General features: G+C 31.7%; 2 protein-coding genes across 2 annotated transcripts; both read left to right on the top strand.

Annotated features, from left to right (window-relative positions):
• Positions 1 to 2,514: 2,514 nt before the first annotated feature.
• LOC113365789 (protein shisa-5-like) lies at positions 2,515 to 3,734 on the top strand. Its single transcript, XM_026607335.1, has 3 exons — positions 2,515 to 2,717; positions 2,788 to 3,039; positions 3,108 to 3,734. The coding sequence occupies exons 1-3, from the start codon at positions 2,615 to 2,617 to the stop codon at positions 3,191 to 3,193; spliced, it is 441 nt and encodes a 146-aa protein (XP_026463120.1). The 5' UTR covers positions 2,515 to 2,614; the 3' UTR covers positions 3,194 to 3,734.
• A 3,860-nt stretch (positions 3,735 to 7,594) lies between these two features.
• Positions 7,595 to 23,895, top strand: LOC113365798 (two pore potassium channel protein sup-9-like). Its single transcript, XM_026607346.1, has 5 exons — positions 7,595 to 7,910; positions 13,349 to 13,631; positions 19,300 to 19,678; positions 21,974 to 22,167; positions 23,700 to 23,895. Exons 1-5 carry the CDS (start codon positions 7,784 to 7,786, stop codon positions 23,893 to 23,895), a joined length of 1,179 nt encoding a protein of 392 aa, XP_026463131.1. The 5' UTR covers positions 7,595 to 7,783.
• Positions 23,896 to 24,930: the final 1,035 nt, after the last annotated feature.

The raw sequence follows: 24,930 nt of genomic DNA, 5'->3' as shown, positions 1-24,930 counted from the left end.
AAAACAATTTCAATTTTGTATATGGTATATGAAAACATTTGCTTTTTGTATATTTTGTATATAAAAACAGCTTTTTTTATTTCAATTTTTTTTTTTGAAAAGAAAAAATTTTAGTTATCGATAAAATAATTCAGATTTTAATTTTAATTGTGGCTTATTTTTAAAGCTCACTTATATACTTAAAATAAATAATTTTAACTTTCCAATTCAGTTTATATAATTCTTAGAAATATTAGACAAAGTTACATAAGGTATTTTGTACACTATGTATTGATTACCGTTTACATTCTTACATCAATAAAATACATTTTGTATACTAAATGGGTGAAATGAAATGTGTTAAACAAATTATTTTATTTTATATAATTACAGATATTGTATTAGTTGATTAATTTGTTTAACAGATTTTATTCATGTTCTATAAATGTAATTTATTAACATTTATCTGTTCGTATACTGTATTGATTACCTATTCATACAATAAAATTCATTTTTGCAGCACTAAATGGGTGAAATGAAATGTTATAACCAAATTATTTTATTTTATATAATTACAGATATTATATGTTTCAAAGATATCGTTTAAAAATAGTTTTTAGTGGAAGCGAAATCTTTATTTTCGACATAAATAGTTGAACGTTTTATCTAATAACTAATTTTAATTCTTCTTGATTAAGCGAATATTTAGACGAATTGAGAAGTTTATGCAACTTGCCTTTAGGCAAATTAGCTATTTACATAAAATGTTCATACTTATAATATCTGAAATTATATAAATTAAAATAAATTGTTTAACAAATTTTATTTCATCCACTTGGGTTTCTCAAAATGTATTTTATTATACTTCCCGAAGGAAAAATTTATATTTTATGTCACAATTAAAATCCGATTTTCTATTTTTATATTTTCTCGACGTTTCAAGTCATCCTCAATCGAATGAGACAAAATTTAAAAAAAAAGTATGTGTGTATTTGTCTATATTTAATGTTTCGTCGACGTTTTACTGAAAAATGGCAAACATCGATGTTGAAAAATCAAAAACCGTTCGAAAGATATTGGTTGGGAATCGTGCTGATTAGTTTTTGGTAAAGATCGGCCGGGCCGTTTTCTTATAATATAGTGTTACAAAAATTTTTTTTCGTCGATTTTGATTATTATTTTTTTGACGGTAGATACCATAGTCTTCCAGAATCTAGATCATACTAAAATATTACTGCCTTACGACAACTCGTTTAGCTTTAAATATTCGTCAAATTTTGCAAAAATTAGTATCGTTTTTTGGCATTTGTTAAAAATTAGACTTTTCAGCGACGTTTGCTCAAAAACGCCTGAACCAATTTCAGAAATTTAAAAGCCATTTGATGTATCTCGATGATGATTTTTGTTTCTCATATTTGTGCGACGATCGGCTGAGCCGTTTCTTTGTAATTTGGAAAAAAGTGCTAAGCTTTTCGTCTACATTTAAGCTCATACTACCGAATCGATTTTAAAAAATCAAAAACTGTTCGAAAGATATTAGATGGGAATGATACTGATTAGTTTTAAGTGAAAACTACCGAGCCGTTTTCTTGTAATTAACTGTTGAAAAAAAATAAGCCGATTTTTATGGAACTTTTTTTGGCGATATAGGTTGTCAAATATCTCCCTTCCGCCTTTTTGTATTATAAACCAAGAGCAAAAAAGCGGAAGGGAGATATTTGACAACCTATCAAGATCTTATAGAACCTACTTAAATATCACGGCCTTACGACAAGTAGTTTAATTTTAAAAATTCATCAAAGTTTGAGAAAATGAGTAACTTTTTTGACGTTTGATAAAATATAAATTAGACGATTTACTTGGTATAACGTGATAGAGTACTTGGTCTTAATGAACATTATAAACCATTAAAGTCCTGCGGAAACTGGTTCAATTATAAAAATTGTTTTTTGAAAATTTGCTTTTAGAAAACACTCCAAGTAAACGTGTTCGTACGGCTCCAATTATGTGTAATAAATCCACTCGGAATACTTTTAATCACTCATAAATTTATTTATTTTTTATTGATTAAGTCGATTATTTACACATATCGGGAAGTTCATGTAACTTGCCTCAAGGCAAAATACCAATACCAACTAGTTTTTATTCGGATTATTTGAATCAGGAATTTTTCGAGTCGGCACATCACTACTTCATATTGTAACGATCTTACTAACTGACTACTGATAATGAGTAATTTATTAGTTAGTATTAAATATAAGTTTATGTATTTATATCTTAGGATAGTTATACATGATTATATATATTGTATAGAAATATGTATGTATAATCTAATATAAATGAAATAAATAAATCTTTAAAAACAAAAAACAAAACTGATAATGAGTAACACGCCCTAAGTTGGCAACGGCTGGCATCTACTGGCATCGCTCAATGGCTTTGGCTTATCTCTACGAATGAATCTATGAATCATGTTTATATGGAAACTTGAGCGAATAAAGAGAGCGCCACCTTTTATAAATATCATTTGACGTTTTGTTATTTAGATTTCTGATTGCTTTGTTAAGAAGCGAAGTTATAAAGTTTAGTGTGATAAAGTATAATTAGCGTATATAATTAGTTTTCGCACAAAACCATGGATATATTTTTACCAATCGTTATTTTCATTGTTCTATTCATACTATTCTTCATATGTGGTTTGTGTTGTCGTCGAAAAACACAAGGACAAATTTTCAACAGTTGGTTTTATTTTTAGTAATACATGCAAATATCATACATTTATTTTATAACCCCGTTTATATTATATAGCGCCAGTTATTATAACAAGCACAACACATGAACCGGTTGATGGTGCTGCACAACAAACTGCTTATCAGAACACGAATGCTGCTCCTTACCCTGGCACTCAACCAGGCTACAATGCGACAGCGTATCCACCTTATCCTCAAGCTGCATATCCTCCGGCACAACCATATCCGCCTCAACATTATCCTATTCAACCACCATACCCCTTGAACAACCCTCAAGTTATGCCTCAACCAATGCAATCATCAGTGCCTGGTAAGCTGCTTTATTAAGAATATAATTTGAAATATTTGTTTGCTTATAATTTTTTATATCAATTACAGCTGCCAATGTTCTTCCACCACCTTATTCAGAAGTTGTGCGAAGTGAAGCATATTCAAAACAAGCACCTTTCAATCCTAATTATTAAATGTCCAAAGCTCGCTGTGTGACTGATACCATCACATAATGAAATGTAAAGCTGTAATATGGCTGTAGTTTGTTATGTGTTATAAATCCATCATAGAATTATATGATTTCTCATATTATGAGAAGATACTGCCTTTTGATGGGTAACAAATTTGAGCTGTCGATCTAACTTCAGTCGGTATAATCTTCAACCTTTGAAATAGTCCTGTATTTTAATACATAATTTTAACTGATATTTTTCATATGCCTCTTAGTTTTACATTTGTAAATGCTCATATTCTAGTTCTCATGCCATTTTTTAGTTTTACATTTATCAAAAATAATAATTTTGATTTTATAAATGAATTATTTGAAATGCTGAGCCAAAAAGTCAAATTAATCTATCATGGATACCTCTTTGTAGTTACATATTTAGTCACGAATGTACAAAGGTCAAACAAAAGGTACGAATTGATGGCATGCAAAATTTTCTCATAGTTTTTTTTTTTTGCTTAGTTTTTGAGACTTATATGATGCCTTCTGCAGAAGCAACTTTTCTCAAAAATGTGAGCACATTAAATTTTTGCCAATTAATGCGTGTACAAATATTGCATTTCAAAGTGATCATGATATGTGTAGTTATTATTTTATATAATAGTGATGTGTTAAAAATACTTCAGACTTGCTCTAATCATTTGCCAAACATATATATTTTATACTTTCTATGATTAATATTGATAGTATTAAAAATAACAGCACATTTTGTACTTGATAGATTTTGGCAATAGCATAAATTTTCATTTATGAGATTTTTTTATTAGGATTCGTATTTTTTTATACAATATTGTAAATAGTATAGATATGAAGTCCAAGATATGTTATCAAAGTTGACCTAGCTTAAATTATAGTTGTAAACCATTGATTGAGTAGTTGTTTTATGAATTCAAGAAATTTTAATTAAATTTTTTTTAAATTTCAATACGATATTTAGTATTTTCTTTTTCAATCGCTATTTTTTATAACAATTGAACCATTTCCAATATAGACATAAGCATTTTTATATTTAATCTCAATTTAAATCTGTTTTAAATTTTATATACTAATAAACTTTAATATTATAGTATACTTGTCAATAAGAAACGATTGCCTAAATTTGACCTAAATGTATATACTTATTGAACATATTTTTGTTTTTAACTACAATGTTTTTAAAAGTACAAATTGTTTTCCTACAAATTGTTAAAAAATTTAATTATGTTATCACCTGAGAGACTATGGTTTAAATGCACATGAATTTGTGTGTCATTCGTTAATAAATAAGATATATATTTTTATGGCATAAACATAGGTATTAAGTTTGTAAATATTTATAGGTGTGTCCATATATTTTTGCTAAATTCAATCTCTGTGATTATAATTTATAAGAGTTGAATAATGTAACGTATATATATATATATATAATAAATAAATAAAATAAAATGCTAAACATTCAAGTATTATATTTGTTGTAAACTATTTATAGCTATTGTATGAAATATGGATATGGTTAATCAAGCATAAAATTATACAAGAACTATTTTATTTCTATAAAATGAATTGTGATGAAAAATTTTAATGTTATTTCAATAAAATAAGTTTACTGCTAGAAATATCTAGTAATGTTGATATATTTTAGTTTCTGTTTTAACGATAGTACTATATAATATTTCAAACTTATCATTCTTTTCTTTAAAAAAATTTAATAACCTATCATTGATGATTGTGATAATATTGAGTAGGTACTTATATTGTGTGCAATTTTTTCCTCGATACCTCATTAATCTTTGGCCTGCCTTTGCCAAGGTTTTGTAGCATATTTAGTGGGATACATGTTGTTAAAATATCAATAAATTAGCTACTTCTAATATTACTGATACAAAAAATAATAATAAGTAATAAGAAAATTACCATTACAAAACCTGAGTAAAAAAAATTGATATAGAATCTAATATTATAAGTAATATATATGTATTCATATTAGGTATATTAATTCATATACTTGAACTTATGCAAATAAGTATTTATGCATACATACACACGCGTATGTATGTATTACATACATTATATATACATATATATATACATTGTATATGATAGTTTTTTGACATTGAATCATATTTGAAATAATTATCAGCCTCAAAAAAAAACATTGATTCATTTCATTGTCGATTCTGGGTTGCTAAGCATCCCTTTTGCTTAGGAGGCATCATGCTGTCTATTTTAGTTTTTTATTTAAAATTTTTAGTTAGGTGTTTATTTATTTTTTGATTTTTTTTTAAACTAATGTAAGTGTCTGAAGTTTTTGTTTGGTTGATTTGCTGAATGACGACACACATCAAGTCTCGAAACGTATAAATAAAGGATTTTTTTATTTATGCAAATATTTTAAATTAAAATTAAAAAATTTTGAAATGAGTTCGGGGTGGACAACCCTTGATAAACAAAAATAGTTTTTCGAAATAAAAAGGATACTATGTATTTTTCAATTCCAAGTTATAGAAAATTAAAATAAAGAAAATTGGCCCCAAAATTTAAAACAAAATGGTAGGGATAGACAAACCTTGACAAAAATATAAAAAGGTTGTATTAATTAATTAATTGACACAATTGTGTCAACTCCGCATTAAAAAAAATTATAATAGTAAATTTGACCCCTAAGATTAAAAAAAAATATGGCTGGACAACATGCAATAAAAATAAATTGTATTTTAAAGAAAAATTTTAGCTTTTTTATTGAGATTAAAAATCTCTACTAAAATTATGTCAAATATATTCAATGAAAATGAAAAAATGATTAAATTACTAAAATGATTAAAATTAGGGGTTGGTGATAAAAAAGTAAAAATGCAGGGTTGTATGTATTTGTTAATGCCACATAAAAAAAAAACAAATTTTTTTAAAGGTAAACAACCCTTATCGCTTAGTGGTATGAAAAATAGGTAGTAGCCGATTTCCAGACCCACTGAATACGAATAATTTGGTAAAAATCGGTGAAGCCGTTTCGGGGAAGTACGGAAACGAATTTTGCGACATGAAAATTAGAAATATATATGTATATATATATATATATATATATATATATATATATATATATATCTTCTATATATATAAAAATAAGTCGGGTTTTCCTTCCTGACGAAATAACTTCAGAACGCACGAACCGATTTCGACAATTTTGCATTCGTTGAAAAGGTCTCGTGCTCCGTAAGGTTTATAACTAAGAAAATTAGTTGTGCATGGCATCGTGCCTTAATGCAAGCTGCTGGAACTTCACGCACCGTAATTAAAATTTCGAGTAATGACATTAGTGAGAATTATCAGAATTATGCTTGGTTAAGTCAACGAGCAATTCTTGCCGCCAAGAAATATGTTGGCGATTTGGTGACATACCAATGATTCCGACTGGTCTTCCGTTTGACTTCAAACGATTGCAATTTCCAGTTCGCCTTGCGTTCGCAATAACAAGTCTCAAGGCCAATCGCTTAATGTTTGCGAGATATATTTCAAATAGATTGTTTAGAAAATCATTGTTTTTCACATGGGCAGTTATACGTTGCCTGTTCACGAGTTGGAAAACCATCCACCAACAAAAAATGTGGTTTACCAAAGAGCACATCAATGAAACGGATAATTTGCGGATTCACTTTAATTTACTTAGAGAAGTTCAACTAAAAAACACTTCATTTTTATAATCGAAATAAATTCATTACTGTTGTTCAATAAAATCAAATTTTTCCTTTTCAAATATAAACCAACCAAAAAATTTCTTCATCTTTCTCACGAAACCATCTGGTGGCGAAACGGAGTTCGTCGGGTTTGCTAGTATATATATATATATATATATATATATATATATATATATATATATATATATATATATATATAACGGAAACGAAATTTGCGACATAAAAATTAGAAATATATGTGTATATATATGTGTGTGTGTGTGTGCATGTATGCATGTATGTACATATATTACGCCTGAACGTCTCCTAGCCGAAGTGTGTTATATCGCGGTCGAATGAAACGTAACCGCATCTGGTCGAAACTGTTGAGGGAAGTTATGATAAAAAAGTCGTGATGCTCATACGCGTCAAGAATGAGCGAATGTGACGTCACCGCGCTGGCGGTATCGATCGTCCGCCGCGAGGTCGGCGACTTCGGGTTGCGGGCTGCGGGCTGCGGGAGGCGATTAGCAAACATGGATTTGCGCGCTAGGAACCACCTTGAAGTCGGAACGCAGAACGCATCGCGCCGCACCGCTCGCCGCTTACCGCTTGCCGCGTGAAGCGCGCAACACGCACGCACACACTCGACAGCATATTGCATCAGGGGTTGATGCCGCGCGGTCACTGGCGTCGCCTGCCGCGGTCCGTCTGCCGCGCAGTGATAACACAACATTCGAAAGTAGTTGCGTGGTCGTGGTGCTCATTCTAAATAGGTGACAGTGAAGTGATTACAAAGTGAACGATGGTGACGTTCGTGGGACATCTGAATGCGAGTAGCTAGCGAGAACAATTGGGGGCTAGACCATCCCCCACAAACGCTTGAGCATGAAGCTCGTAGTTAGATAATGAAGAAGCAAAACGTACGCACGCTATCGCTTATCGTGTGCACATTTACTTATCTACTGGTGGGAGCTGCGGTCTTCGATGCACTCGAGTCAGACACGGAAAAAAGGCGCTGGGAAACTTTGCAAGGTACGGCCAGCATGGGAAGCAGATTCACATTTGACTTTGCTGTTTTTAACCCGATACGGCTGTCATTCTAGTCGTATGGAGTTTCACTCACAATTACAACGCCCACACTCCGCACACGCATGCGGACCTTGCGGGAAAGACATCCTCAACACTTATGTTTGGGTTTCATAATAATCTCAATTGTAAAACTTCACACTTAATTTTTTTCGCTTCCGCACAAAAGATGACAATTGAAATTGAAAGTTGAAAAAAATCACATTTTATCAATATAACTAATGGATAATAGTTATATATGTACAAGCCACATGTAAAGAAAATGTATCTCTTCAGAGTATAGATTTTTCTATATATATTACATTTCCTGAATCGAATGCTGTTTTTACACGGTATTTCAGAAATAAAACGTAAACAAGGCGCAAAAATAACATTAGTTCCATAATATTCTAAGGTTGAATGAATTATTTTTATAAGCACTTTATTGTGTGAGGTTTTATAAAGTCAATATCATTTCTGTACGCGCAATGCACGATTTTTTATCATAAAAGTAAAACGATATTAAAATAAAAGTGACAACTATAATACTAATTATTACTATTTAAAGGACTGAATAATAACATAACATAAATTAATGATTAAAGGTTGCATGAATCGAAATACAAAATAGACTAAAATTAATTCAAAATTGTTACTACTCAATAAAATAAGCTAGTTGTAAGTAGCATTGAGCGTTAAGCCAAATCGTATGAACTTTCCCAATACATGTAAAAGATCGACTATCAACAAGAATTAGAATTAGCTATTAACATAAAATGTTAAACTGTTTATTTCGAAAATAAATATTTCGCTTTCATTAAAAACGATTTTCAATTGTGATATCTTTGAAACATGCTAGTAATATCTGTAATTGTTCAAATTGTTTAACACATTTCATTTGATCGATTTCGGGTTCTATAATATATTTTATCTAACAAGTGTAAGTGTGGACACCAATCAGTAGCTACCATCTACGAAACACCACAGAAGTACCGATGGATTCTGATTAGAATTACGTGAACACACGGCGAAATTGTAAATTTTGATGGATTTTTATAATTCAACCGCTTATAGTAGGCCTATAATATTTATGTGTGTTCTTTCAGAATACGAAATGTATCGTTAAACAAAGTTTAATCAGAATCGTCAAAGTTTAATTACGAAGTAAAAGTTTAAAAAACATTTAATTACGAAGAAACGCTCAGGTCGATTTTTACCAAAAGCTAATTAAAGCGATTCCCAGCCAATATCTTTCAAACAGTTTCTGAATTTTTCAAGTCGACTGTGGCCTAACACGCTTTGAAGATTGTGGCCTAACACGTGGACGAAAACTTTTAAACGTTTCTGCTAATTACAAAGAAACGACTTGGCTGCTGTAGCGCTGAACTGACCATAGTCCTTATCCATTCGAAGTCCGTCGACGAACAGTCAAAAATTGTCTCACATACACACATACTTCTTTCAAATTTGGTCTCATTCGATTCAGAAAGACTTGAAAACGTCAAGTAAATATAAAGTGTTTTCGTAAAAGAACAAACTTCTTCAGGAAGTTTATTACATTTTTCTCTAAGTTGATAAATAAAAGGTAACATAATCCAGTAAACAAACTATTTGTATATTTTTAAATGTGATGATTGTTCGAGCTGCCTCATTGCTACAACTACATTGTTATGACTGGAACAGCAACTAATATCTTTTAGATAAGTCATTCTATTAACGTGCGAATGGTTTTTTGGCACTGACCTTGTTACGCCTTAATATGAGGAAATAATTATTATTTTATTGCTAAATTAAATTGTTTTTCATAGTTACGACACGCATTAATGTTAGATAAATTGTCATCATAACAATCTTTCAGAACACATTCCATAAATATATATTGTCAATTACAATGATTCAAAATTGAATTTTATTTCGCTTGAATTCTATTTGCGAAAAACCTTGTCCAACTAGCACCATTGGAAGAGTGGGAGAATAATATAAAGGTTTACTGAAGTAGTCCAAATAAAAAATTCCTTTTGATGTTTGATAGTAGGCAATTCAGTAAAAAAGAGTTTTTCGATCGATTGTGTAGTTTTCGTTTAGCTTTCGTTGAATGGAGGAAAATAAAATCAAAAATGTTTGTCATATTTTGCTTCTTTTACATCAGCAAGGGTAAAAACGCATTTTGAGCTCACAAAAAGTTAAGACAAAGCCTCAAAAAAAAGCAGTATTGTCAAAATTGGTTTGCCAAGTTTTGTTCTGATGATTTTTTACTGTAAAATAAAAAAATGCTCTGGTCCCGATGAAGTTTATTACAAAGGAATTGTCTACTTTTACTCTTATAACTGAACCAAATAATCAATTCTGATGTCCACATTGAACAACTAATAAAATTAAACAACGCCGTTGAATAAAGGAGGCCTGAATTGACAAATTGAAGCGGTGATTTATTCCATCTTTGACGACTAGGTCAAAATTATTGGAACTTGATTGGGATGTTTTGTCATATCCAACATATAGTCCTGACCTTGCATCTTCTGATTGCATGTATTGATTGCAATAATGCAATGATTATAATGGTGTCAAATTATACCTGATACAGTGTTTTGTTCATATTTAATTTTCTTGTTGTTACTTTTTTTTATTTACATTTGTGAATTACAATCTGTCGTTCTTATACAACATTCAGTAATTTTGATGGTTTATTAAATAAAGGAAAAAAGGTCGAAAGGTCTCCCATTGGTGATCGATTCGATGTTGGATATATTTAGCTTATAGATGTAGTCCTTCTGTAAAAATATTTAATTAAGCCTACGAGTAATTCTACATATTACAGGATTACTAAAGAATATCAAAAAGGGGCCGTTTTCTTTTGTTACCGCTTTTTTATTTCATAATCGAACTGTTACTGCAACTAAAATTTACACTATTATTGCATAATTTTACTTTACATACTTATTATGAATAAGCTTGACAAGAATTTGAAATAATACTAATTATTATTGATTGCGGTTTGCTTATAAATAAGTAAAATATCTTATACATATCTTTACACATTGATGGACATTTTACTCTACTTTTTAATGCTTAGACGCAGTAAACGCGTACATAACCTTTTTGGATAATTGTGTTCATTAATCTATATGCCTTGACTAAGTCTACGACTGAAAATATTGTAGATCCTTGTAGATTAATAGAAAAATAATGTATATGACGTACTGGATACATGTCAAGTTCAGTTTGCCAGGCTGTACCACTCTTCATCATTTTTTAAGGTTTGGAGGAGAAGATCTTGAACTTTTTGAATGGAATACTGGATGAAAGATGACTAAATTTGGAAATATTGCGATTACATGATGCATTAATAAATCATGATTTTGAAAGTTTTTATGCTTTTGTTGCACACGCTACGAATAAACATATGGTTACATCGACATAAACATATAATAATAAACATATTCGTTTATTTCGGCAATCCGGTAGGGATCTAAGAAATGGTAAAAAATCAGAGTATATAATTGGTGAGTTCACATCTTTGATGGTGAGTTGCCAGTTCTAAACGGTGTATCATTGGCTACTTATAATTCCTTTGTCTTGTTATATTTGCGGATGGTTCTCCAAGGGTAGCAAAAGACGCCAGAACCAGTATCTAAGAAAAATCTTATAGTATTTTTTAGTATGTGGTAAAAGTCTAACTTTGAGAGTTTTTAAGTGATCAGGCGTCGCCTTTACTAATCTTTGTTATATTTTGTATTCGGGTTTTGTTGCAAACGTTTTAGAAAAACAGTACCTGGCACCTGGCATTTTCTTGCCTTTTTAGCGAATTTCTTTTGGTACCAGCATTTTGTGTTATCGAGCCGTTCTCTGCTTTTTCATCCTAATTTATTTTTTAAATTCTCAATTTACTTCTGTGGGTTTTGCAAGCTTGTTTTGTTAGTTCTTTTAGTTGTTTGCTAATGTGATGACTATGGTATGGTTGATTTGTTGAATCTGCACAATTTCGTAAAGCCAGTACGCTTTGGGTTTGCAAAAAGGCCCATATGTACGCAAGTAGTCGTTGAATTCTCAACGATCTGAATATGCTTTTGCCGAACTAAGCGGCTAAGGAATGTGAATGTCACGATAACTACGATGAGCGGCAATCTCCAACTTCTTTTCTTGTTTCTGCTGAGGCGCACAATCTGATTATTAGTACTTCCAAAAAAAAATAGGGGGTTGGCAGTTGGTAGCTCAAACATCACATAAATTACTTTGCTTGTAAGTTTTTCTTTGATTTGAGTAATCACATATGGAAACTTTGTGTACTCATTTTATATCGCTGCAAGTTTAAACTGTACATTGATTTGCGCAAATGAAAGGTCCAGGCTGTTGCTCTAAAATGATTACATTGTATACTTCGGACACTTGTCAGAAACTATACTAGACTTTTTATTCGTCGGGTCACCAATAATGTGGTATATATCTACATATATATAAAAATAAGTCGGGTTTTCCTTCCTGATGATATAACTCCAGAAGGCTCGAATAGATTTCGACAATTTTGCATTTGTTGGAAAGGTCTTGGTCTCCGCAAGGTTCATAGCTAACAACATTAGTGGTGCATGGCATCGTGCCTTAATGCAAATTGCTGGAACTTCACGCACCGTAATTAAAAATTCGAGTAATGACATTAGTGAGAATTATCAGAATTATGCTTGTTTAAGTCAACGAGCAATTCTTGCCGCAAACAATAATGATGTACACGCACTAAATTTCACCATTCAATCAAAAATTGCTGGCGATTTGGTGACATACCAATGATTCCGACAGGTCTTCCGTTTGACTTCAAACGATTGCAATTTCCAGTTCGCCTTGCGTTCGCAATGACAATTAACAAGCCGCAAAGCCAATCGCTTAGTGTTTCAGGGATAAATTTCAAATAGATTATTCAGAAAATCATTGTATTTCACATGGGCAGTTATACGTTGCCTGTTCACGAGTTGGGAAACCATCCGCTTTGTTTGTGTTAACGTCAGACCACAAAACAAAAAATGCGGTTTACCAAAGAGCACTTCAGTGAAACGGATAATTTGCGGATTTACTTTCATTGACTTAGAGAAGTTCAACTAACAAACACTTTATTTTTGTAATCGAAATAAATTCATTACTGTTACGTAATAAAATCAAATGTTTCCTTTTCAAATATAAAACAAAAACAAAAAATTTCTTCATCTTTCGCACGAAACCATCTGGTGGCGAAACGGAGTTCGTCGGGTTTGCTAGTATAACATATTTATTGTTATACACAATGATATCTGTATTATATTATATATGTCAGTCTGTCCGTCTTATCGTAGTTGCTTGTAATATTAAACATTTATTACACCCTAACACACCTTAGCTTATTTTTTTTTTGACTGATTCCCTTATGTGTCCAATTCCAGTAATCGAAAAAAAGGTGATAAGAAAGTACAACATATCATCTGACGACTTCAAAATAATGGAGACAGTTGTATTGAAATCGGAGCCGCATAAAGCAGGTCCGCAATGGAAATTTGCGGGCGCTTTCTACTACGCGACTACGGTTCTAACGACCATCGGCTACGGTCACTCTACGCCTAGCACGGTCAGCGGCAAGTTGTTCACGATGTGCTACGCCAGCGTAGGCATCCCATTGGGCCTAGTCATGTTCCAGAGTATAGGAGAACGGGTCAATAGGCTTAGCAGGTGAGGAATATGTACCAACTATTCACTTCTCGCAAACTGACGGGAAATGAAATAAAACCTAAGATTTTCCATATTTTGAAGTTTCAAGATTTTCTGATCGCTGGGATCTTCTCACATGTCCGATTAAAGTCAATAACACAAAGTTTTATTGTCTTCTAATAATTCAAACGTAATTTTAATTTGTTGGTTACTTTCATTTCACCTAAGAATTTTCAAAAAAATATTAATTCATTAAGAACACATATTTAAACCAATGAACACATGTGCGTAATTTTTAAGCAGACCAAATTCTCAAATGGTAAATATTAGTATAAGATAAACTAGTTGATATGGGTATTTTGCCTTGAGGCAAGTTACATGCACTTCCCGTTATGTGTAAATAATCTAAGTAGTCTATCAATAAAAAATAAATTAATTTATGAGTGATTAAAAGTATTCCGAGTGGATTTATTACACATAATTGAAAGCGAACGAACACGTTAATCTGAGTATTTTCTAAAAGCAAATTTTCAAAAATCTATAATTTTTATAATTGAACCAGTTTTCGTAGGACTTTAATGGTTTAGTATGTTCATTAAGACCAAGTACTCTATCATTATACCAAGTAAATCATTTAATTCTAATTTTAACAAACGTCAAAAAAGCTACTCATGTTCTCAAACTACTTGTCGTAAGGCCGTAATATTTCAATAAGTTGTATAAGACCATAATATATATCATAAAAAAGTTTCATAAAAATCGGCTCAAATTTTTTTTCGACAACGAATTACAAGAAAACGGCTCGGTAGATTTTCACTTAAAAGTTATCAGTATTATTCCCAACTAACATTTTCGAACAGTTTTTGATTTTTTTAAATTGATTCGGTAGTATGAGCTTAAGTGTGGACGAAAAGTTTAAAACTTTTTACCAAATTTGAAAGGAACGGCTCGGCCGATCGTCGCACAAAACTGACAAGCAATAGTCCTCATTGAGATAAATCAAATGGTTTTTAAGTTTTTGAAATCGGTTCAGGCGTTTTTGAGCAAACATCGATGAAAGGTCTAAGCCATAAAAACGAATCTAACATTTGCAAATTTCGACGAATTTTTAAAGCTAAACGAGTTGTCGCAGGGCTGTAATATTTTAGTATGATCTAGATTAGAAAACTATGGTATCTACCGTCAAAAAAATAATAATAATAATTGTCAAAAAAATTTTTCAACACTTTATTACATGTAAACGATTAAAGTCAATATCTCTACGAAGAACTCATCTCTACCAAGAACTCATCAGCACGATTCCCAACCAATATCTTTCGAACGGTTTTTGAATTTTCAAAATCGATTTAGAACTGCGGGCTAAAACGTGAACAAAAAAATTCATTTTTCTGTTATTTACAAAGAAATAGCTTGGCTGATCGTCGCGAAAAATTAATAAACGCTAGACCTCATCGCGATACATCAAATGGCTTTTGAATTTTTAAAATAGGTCGAGCCGTTTTTGAGAAAACGTCGATTTACGGCAAAAAATCTATTCACATACACCCACATACTTTTTCCAAATTTGGTCTCATTCGATTCAGAATGGCTTGAAATGTCGAAAAAATATAAAATTAGCGGATTGGACTTTTTTATGAAAACAAACTTCTTCGGGAATTTAATAAATGCTTAAAATTTTGAATTATCTACTATAAATTATTAATTTTGCAAAACTTTTCGACTTTCTTATGAATAACAATGTATTTAGACATCTGAACAGTTTTTTATTGATCTCTGAGTTTGGGACTAAAGTGAACTTCACCCTTCCAGATACTTAAAGTTCCTTTCCTCTATCATGCAAACCGATACTACTTTGTACATTTTACTTGTGTTTTCCGACTTAATCATCACTGCCTTATAAATTTAAGGTTGGCGTATAGTCCCAAACATATAGTTTCTACATCTTTCTTATTCTTATTTAGTAGCTATAATCTTATTAAGTAATGGTTTTAAATAAGTAAATAAATGAATAAATATAAAACTTAAAGTTACTGTACGCCTTGAGAACTTGTCCATAGCAGAGTAAATGGTATACAATACCATGCATTGTACATGCGATATTTCAGGAAAGTGATTGTTGCAGTAAGGGAGTGTTGGGGGTTGTTCGTTTTTTTTGTAAATGCAAGGTATTTGTTTTTGTTCTCGAAATGTATTTATCATAGAGACATGTGGTTTTTTTAAAACAAAAATTACAAAATCATTGAATATTAAGAAATTCTTTTTTTTTTTGCCGTCATTTTTTAACCAGGGGGCGCCAAAGTGGGCATTGCAAAATTGATCTCTTTTGCGGTGCCACAGATAAATCCGTTGCGCATCGACTGAAACAAAAAAAAAGAAACTACGTTGAAGAAGAAGTTTGAATCCAGTCCGCCTATCAAAATGAAAGAAAAAAAGCAAGAAAGAAAAAAATGGCAGCTATTTAAAAAAAAAGTGTTAAAAAGGGCCTTTTTTGGGACGAAAAGCTTCGCAAATTTTTTTTGCGTAATGTGATGAAGTTGTTTGAGGTAGGGGGACTAGGTATTACAGTAGTGAACAAATTAAAAAAAAATGCAAGTCCATTCGACTTGTAGTTTTTTAGATTTGTGGCACCGCATTGAAAAAAGTCATTTTGAGAAAAACGTATTTAAAGTTTTTAATATAATGTACTAAATACACCATTTAATTCCATGTACTAATACACCATGGTGTTCAAAGATGCTGACACATTAAAAAGGTCATGTGCATGATGTATTATAATGAAAAAGAGAGCAGCTGGCATACAATAGCTCGCGGAGCTATGAAACAAACGGTTTCAGAGGATCATACATACACACACACACATATATATATATATATATATATATATATACAGTAGAATCCGCTTAGTATGACATTCAAGGGACGGCGAAAAATGGTCATACTAAGCGGTCGTCATACTAAGCGTACTGAAAAAAAAAACAATTTTTGGCGAATATGTTATTAATTTCGGTAATTTAATACAAAAATTAAGGTAAAAAATGACACATATAAACAAATTGACAAATTTAATTAAAAATATGACATAACAATGCATTTTTTAATGTAAGAAATCTGTAATTTTCGTTTGAATTTTAATTACTGGGTAAAAATAGTAAAAAATATAGAACTTTACTAATTCAGTAAATTATAGCAGATGTTATCGCTTCCAAATTTCGAACACCAAGAATGAGCCTACTTATTTTTTGCACGAGGTCGTCCATGCCGGAAGTTGCCAAAGTTTCCATAGCGCGAATCTCGTGCAACATAGAGACCTGAAGGTATGTAGCGACCTGACACACAAGGGTAGTTCACAGTGGTGCCATACCATAACAATGTGCAATGAAAAACATGAACTCTATGTTATCGGAGGTGTAAAATCAAGTCGGTCATTATACTTGGACCAAATTTTTTTTCAAAAATGGGTCATTATAAGCGAAATGTCAATGTAAGCGAGGTCAACATATCCGACTAAACAGCTGTTTTTTTGAGAAATTTTATATGGAAACCAAACTGCCTTAAGATTACGTCATAATAAGCGGTTGTCAATATATCCGGCGTCATACTAATCGGATTCTACTGTATATATATATGAGTGAGTTCTTGAGGGCGATACATCAAACAAAGAAAAGGCAAAGATTTATAAAATAATCTTTAATTCCAAACGTTTCGACATTCAATTTAATGTCATCATCAGTGGATATTACGTTGGTAGGTTACATCTAGAGAAGTGTACACAACACTAGAGATTGGCACTAACATTTATACAACTAACTTGTCAACACCATGCATCGACACATGCCTCGGTACTCGCAAAGTACAGAAGTCGTGGCAGAAATTACATAAATCTACTTACATTTTTGTTCAAATAAAACTATCATTTTTCTGTTTACATCATACAAAAAATTATAAAAAATGCATGGTGTTGACAAGTTAGTTGTATAAATGTTAGTGTCAATCTCTAGTGTTGTGTACACTTCTCTAGATGTAACCTACCAACGTAATATCCACTGATGATGACATTAAATTGAATGTCGAAACGTTTGAAATTAAAGATTATTTTATAAATCTTTGCCTTTTCTTTGTTTGATGTATCGCCCTCAAGAACTCACTCATATATTTCAACATCAAAATTAACTACTAAATCATATATATATATATATATATATATATATATATATATATATATATATATACAGTACAGGCCAAAAGTTTCCGGACACATGAAAAATCTCATTTTCTGAGTTTTTAGCTATATTTTTCATATAAAAATAATTTTATTCAAGTTAGTTTTGTACATTCTACGTAGTATTAATATTTAGTGACTGATTTGTAACCAATTTGTGAGAAATGACGGACTAATTAGCAATGAAAATGTTAAAATGTCACAGTCGATTTTCCTGAATATGACCACCCTTTGCTTTGATCGCTGCAGCGCATATTTTTGGTAATCTTTTGACAAGTTTTTGCAATGTTTGCGCAGGTATGTTCTTCCAGGACTCGTTAAGGCAATTCCACAGGGCAGGGAGGCTGGTTGGATGCAAATCCTTCATGAGGCATTTAAGCTCGTCCCACAACAGCTCTATTGGATTAAGATCCGGCGATTGTGCAGGCCACTCAAAAAACCACTTCTGCGAGCAGTAAATAAACAAAAGAGATTGCAATTTGCCAAAACCCACTTAAATTGGACCATCAATCAATGGAAATCAGTTTTATGGACGGATGAGTCAAAATTCGAACTTTTCGGAAGTCATCGACGTAGGAAGGGTAATGAAAGACTCAATTCTAAGTGTATTTTGACAAAGGTCAAGCACGGTGGTGGTTCAGTGATGGCTTGGGGTTGTTTTGGATTCAATGGAGTCGGATAGCTTGTCAAAATACATGGAACTTTAAAGAAAGAACAGTAACATAGCATACTTGAGCGCCACGCCATTCCATCTGGTTTCAATTTAATTGGTCCAAAATTTATTTTTCAACAAGATAATGACCCTAAACACACTTCCCAACTCTGTGCCAATTATTTGAAGCGAAAACAAGATGAAAAAATACTTCAAATTATGGATCTTAATCCAATAGAACTGTAGTGCATTTGTCTGACTGATTTGCATCCAAGCAGCCTCCCTGCCCTGTGGAATTGCCTTAACGAGTCCTGGAAGAACATACCTGCGCAAACATTGCAAAAACTCGTCGAAAGATTACCAAAAATATGCGCTGCAGTGATCAAAACAAAGGGTGGTCATATTCAGGAAAATCGACTGCAGTGACATTTTAACATTTTCATTACTAATTAGTCTACTATTTCTCACAAATTGGTTACAAATCAGTCACTAAATATTAATACTACGTAGAATGTACAAAACCAACTTGAATAAAATTATTTTTATATGAAAAATATAGCTAAAAACTCAGAAAATGAGATTTTTTTCAAGTGTCCGGAAACTTTTGGCCTGTACTGTATATATATATATAACTTCGTCAAAAAAAAGATATTAAGATTATTTTTTTTTTTAAAATTATTCTAAGGTTTTTAGCTTTCATAATATCAAAAAATCTCAAAATCGAAAAAAAATAAAAACCGAACAACCCTTATGTGAGACTTTTGCCTATTATATATGTATTTTGTCGATGTATTATATATTTGAATCGACCATTCCAGTGTGGTGATCCGCAGCGTGAAGACGTCCCTGCACTGCGGCCAGACGACCGCCTCCGAACTGGACCTGATCTGCGTGGTGACCACGCTCAGTTCCTTGACGATAGCAGGCGGCGCGGCCGCGTTCTCCCGATACGAGGGCTGGAGTTATTTCGATTCAGTCTACTATTGCTTTATAACGCTTACTACTATAGGTTTTGGCGATATGGTGGCCTTGCAGAAAGATAACGCTCTTAACAAAAATCCGCAGTATGTGATGTTCGCATTAATTTTCATTCTGTTCGGCCTCGCGATCGTTGCCGCTTCGCTGAATCTTCTAGTGTTGCGATTCGTCACGATGAATACGGAGGACGAACGCAGGGACGAAGCGCAAGCAATTCAGGTAAATCACAGAACATTTAAACAAAGTTGATGTATAATTACTTGTACTTTTTTATTTATTTTATTTTGGCCTTCAGCCACTTACGAAATTTGATTTTGTTTCCTTTACTAACTTTTTAACTTCCCGTAGGGTGTCATAGTAATCATCCAAAAATTTAAAATGAAAAATTTTGCACATCTTCACGTTTTAGAGGATTCTGAATATTTTGGCATACCTTAGAAAAAATTGATATGTGTGTGTGTATGGATACAATTTTTGTCCACGTTTTCGCGAGCACGGATTAACCGATTTGAAATATTCAACAAGCATTCGATTTCTATTGATAAAGAGCTGATTAGTGTTTGGCAAAAGTCGGCCCAGCCAACTCTGAGATATGAAGCATCTCTGAAAGAGTGCAGAAAATAAAAATTAAGTTTTTGAGAAAACAGAGCATCGATTTGAATGATTAAAAAAACATCCAATTTGTAATGATTTTGAGTGCAGTTTTTGAGAGAACGAAGCATTCAATTTAGATGGTTCAAAAAATTTTTGCTTCTTTTGACGAAACAATTGTTTTTTGAAGAATTTTTTTTTATTTCGAATTACAAAATAAAAAAAAATTAATTTCCTAAAAAAATTTGTTTTTGAATATTGAAAATAATTCGGATTTTAATTTTATTTTTAGCTAAAATTTTAAAGCTCACTTATATACTTTAAGTTACAATGAAAGTTACAGTATTTATAATAAAATATGTGAAAACATTTAAAATTTTTCGAATATTTCATAACAGTACGGGAAGTTCCAGCAACATTTGCCGTAAGGCACGATGCCATACACACCACTAGTTTATATCGTATTCTATTTAATGTTTTTCAATATATTGATTTGTACATGTTTCTATTAACATACACTTCTACGTCATATTAGAAGTTTATTAGAACTTTACAATCAATTTTTCAAGTACATTAATTTTCACAATTAATTTTTTCAAATAATTTTTTTCATTTATGAGAAGCCTATTTAGGAAGAATTTATGAAATAGGAATTTGGTAAGGAAAGAACTCAGAACATAATATACACACAAAGTATTGATAGAGTCTCTTCCTATAATATTTACCTTAAAATGAACCGTAAAAGTATTTTATCGAGCCCTACATTTTGCCGCTTTAAATTTAATAATATTTAAAAATCATGTGAGCCAATAATATTGGTCTTATGATACATCAAATTAGAACAATTAATATTGAAATGACCATAAAATGATCAATAAGGTATTGAATTTATAAAACTGTACACTGGTATAATTTGAACCTCAGTGGTTCAATTTCATTTTTCCAAGTTGTTTTTCAAAATGAATATTCGACGCCGTGCTTATAAATTTTAACTCAGAATGTCCAATAATACGCTGAATTTCAATATTATTGTACTGTGTATGCTTATTTAAACTTTTAACCTCAACATTTTTTATGAAAGATCTCCAGGTGTATTCTAATTTCAATATTTTAATCATCTACATATATATAAAAATAAGTCTAGTTTTCCTTCCTGACGATATAACTCCAGAACGCATAAACCGATTTCGACAATTTTGCATTCGTTGGAAAGGTCTCGAGCTCCGCAAGGTTTATAGCTAAGAATATTAATGCAAATTGCTAGAACTTCACGCACCGTAATTAAAAATTTGAGTAATAACATTAGTGAGAATTATCAGAATTATGCTCGGTTAAGTCAACGAGCAATTCTTGCCGCAAAGAATAATGATGTACACGCACTGATTTCACTATTCAATCAAAAATTGCTGACATACCAATGGTTCCGAATGGTCTTTTCCGTTTGACTTCAAACGATTGCAATTTCCAGTTCGCCTTGCGTTCGCAATAATAAGTCGCAAAGCCCATCGCTTAGTGTTTGCGGGATAAATTCAAATAGATTATTTGGAAAATCATTGTTTTTCACATGGGCAGTTATACGTTGCCTGTTCACGAGTTGGGAAACCATCCGCTCTTGTTTGTGTTAACGTCAGACCAAAAAACAAAAATGTGGTTTACCAAAGAGCACTTCAATGAAACGGATAATTGGCGGATTCACTTTCATTTGCTTAGAGAAGTTCAACTAAAAAACACTTCATTTTTGTAATCGAAATGAGTTCATTACTGTTGTGTAAAAAAATCAAATTTTTTCTTTTCAAATATAAAACAAAAAAATTCTTCATCTTTCTCACGAAATCATCTGGAGGCGACACGGAGTTCGCCGGGTTTGCTAGTTAAATATAAAATAGGGTATTAGTATGAATTTGAATTGTATTAATTAATAAGTTTTATGGATCTGTAGGCGCTGCAAGGAGCTGTGTGCGCCTCGAAGGAGATGTTATTACTGCTAACGGATCAATATTGAGCGGAAACTTAGGTCATCATCACATCACGGAAAGCAGTTCCGTGGATCCAGATACCTCAGAACACTCTTTGTGCTCTTGCCGATGCTGTTGTTTTAGAACGCACTGCCATAGAAGGTGATTAATTATTAATATTATTACTATTATTACTTTGATCGAAGTGAAGGTATACGAGTGTGTTTAAAAAAGATTAGATTTTTAAAATTTCTCTTGCCTGGAGAGATCGTTTGTCAATTGTTTTCTGTATCGGAATACGTCCTCCTAATGAAACTATGATAAAATTTTCAACTGTAATCACATTTTACTTTGTCTGTGATAGTCAGTAAGGTTAACGTTTTTTTATGATTTGACGATGCTTGTTTTTGTTGAACAATGGAAAAAAAATGTCGCCCTTTCATAGGTTTCTTCAACTTTAGGAACAGGTAAAAGTTAACCAGAGCCGTTAACCAGAGCTAAAAACAAACGAACAAGCAACGACAAGTGACCAGATGCGTGAGCAGTTATGCAATAAATTTTGCTGCCACTCATTTCATACTCAAAACATTTGAAATAATATTATAACATAAGTCAATTGATATGCCAGATTTATCAGCAACTTCTGTATTTGTGATTCGGTGATAATTTATAACAATTTTTTCTACTTTTCCATATTTTAATCGAATATTGACGTGCTGGCCTTTGTCATCATCACCGTTTTACGACTGCTTGTTAGCACTCGTTTTTTTCTAAGCAGACTCACAATAGGCTTTCTGTATCATTTTACAGGCTTAGTTATACTTTTTGTTTTATTTTTTTACGCAAAATTGAGTTTAAATTCTTTAACACTTCAATTCTTCCAACAGTAAAAATCGACTACAACAGACTAAATTAACAGTGAATATAGTTGAAAATTTCAACATGTTTTAGGGAATGTATACACAAGTAATTAAAATTTTCTAGTACATTTGGAATACACCTCGTAATCATTATGCCAGTGTATTGCTTTTCAATAGAATCCATAGAAGAATGGAGCAAGACATTTGTTTGTGATAACTTTAATAGTTTCAAGATCAGAAATGATCCATAAATTATTAATTTTACTGAAAATTCTAATTAAAAAATAGTGTTGTATTTATATTTTATGACGTCCAGAATACACATATTACATTATGGTTGTTCGGAAAGTAACTTCGTTTTTATAGACATTTTGGCACGTAATTTTCGTACTATAAACAATTACTTTAATAAATTATGTATTGGTAGTTTTGATCGAACATCTTTTTATTTCTGGTATTAGCATAATTCCGAGAACATAAATTTTTGGTCGTTATTTTCAAAAAATAACATAATTGATTAAAAATTTTAACACACGGGCCTTACAATATAAGTTTTCAAATCATTTAATAATTATAGGGCTTAAGTATGTTTGTTAGGTTCAAAAAAAAAAAAAATTCTTTTATTACTACCAGAATTTAACTATTCTGGTGGTAAAAAAAACGAAGCGACTTTACGAACAACCTTATATATTGGCACGTAGACTTTGTGATGAATATCGGAAATTATTTCTTTTAGTAAAGCGGTTGATTTCAAGCATTTGAAATTAATTAGCAATTGAGGCATTATAAACTTATATTATTTATTTTATAATATTAATAAATTTCTTTAAACAGGAGCCGGTTCTCGCTGAAGCGATCTCCTGGTCATACGCAACGGTTGCTTCCAGAACAAACTTTGCCATTACGAGAATTCTGTTTTGCTGTGGACAGAGCCATGCTTCCCCTAGAATTATTTATACGGGAATTTCGAATAGACGAGCCCAATCTGTGTAACGACGCGTCTTCTGGAAGCGCCCTTTCGATAACTTGAAGTCGCAACAATTGCCGTTGATGGATAGCGTGGATATTTCTAATGCTGGATGACAAGGATAATGCCACCACCTGACGATGTGGCTAATTCCATCAACGGATGACGTGGTCATTTCTATCAAGGATGGCACACCTCTCATTCCATTAACAGATAGAACAGAGCAGTGTCTGTATTGGTGCAAGGGTCAATTTTTTGCGTTCAAAGATTATTTTGAGTTCGTCTAAAACTATTCCATGTAAATATATAAAGTAATGATGATAAGTATGCATATAGCCTTCCGTACACATTTCTGTCACTCACATGAGGACATTGTTTAAAAATCCAAAATTTAGATAGAAATGCTTTTAATTGAAATCAAATATGGGAAAATTAAATCTAAAGTTGTTACTACAAAACTTTGGCTCTGGATGAAATATTGTTTTAACCTTTGTCAAATGTTTACGAAACGATATATGTGTGCCAGTTCCTACGTATTAAGAACGATAAAAGTACGTAACAGTGAATGTGCCATGAAGACCCATCGAACATATCCGATTTGGTGTTATAATCTTGTGCAAAGATACAAAGATTTTCTAACTGTGATTATAAGAAATAGTAACGAATTGTTTTTTGAAGTGAATTGTGGTTATTTGCTTTTTATTTGAAAGTGAATCTGTTAAAAGAATTTGAGACAATTTTTTTTGGGTTTCGTACTCGACTTAGCTTCCGTACTCTGCTCTCAGCAACCAACCATTATTTATCACTATGTGTATTAAGCATTTCATATGATATGACATTACATTTTTATGAATTTTTATCTAATATCCAATTTTAAAATGGCAACAATGCATTAAACTCATTAGTACGGAATCATAAATACTACAACGACTAACACTTGGCAGTTTCAAAAATATTATTTAGGGCTTTGTACCACGAACAAAGCAATTGATGTGCCTCATTAAAATAATGGACGCTTTATTTGTATTTTTTTGCTTGTTATTCTTTATATCTTTGTATGTTATAATTTTGCATTTTAAAATATAAATAACAGAAGTC

Source organism: Ctenocephalides felis, unplaced genomic scaffold (genome assembly GCF_003426905.1).
Source record: "Ctenocephalides felis isolate EL2017-DRISC unplaced genomic scaffold, ASM342690v1 CF-g0.4_SCAFFOLD_00519, whole genome shotgun sequence".
Classification (NCBI taxonomy): Eukaryota; Metazoa; Arthropoda; class Insecta; order Siphonaptera; family Pulicidae; genus Ctenocephalides; species Ctenocephalides felis.
This window is presented reverse-complemented; position numbering and strand designations above follow the sequence as displayed.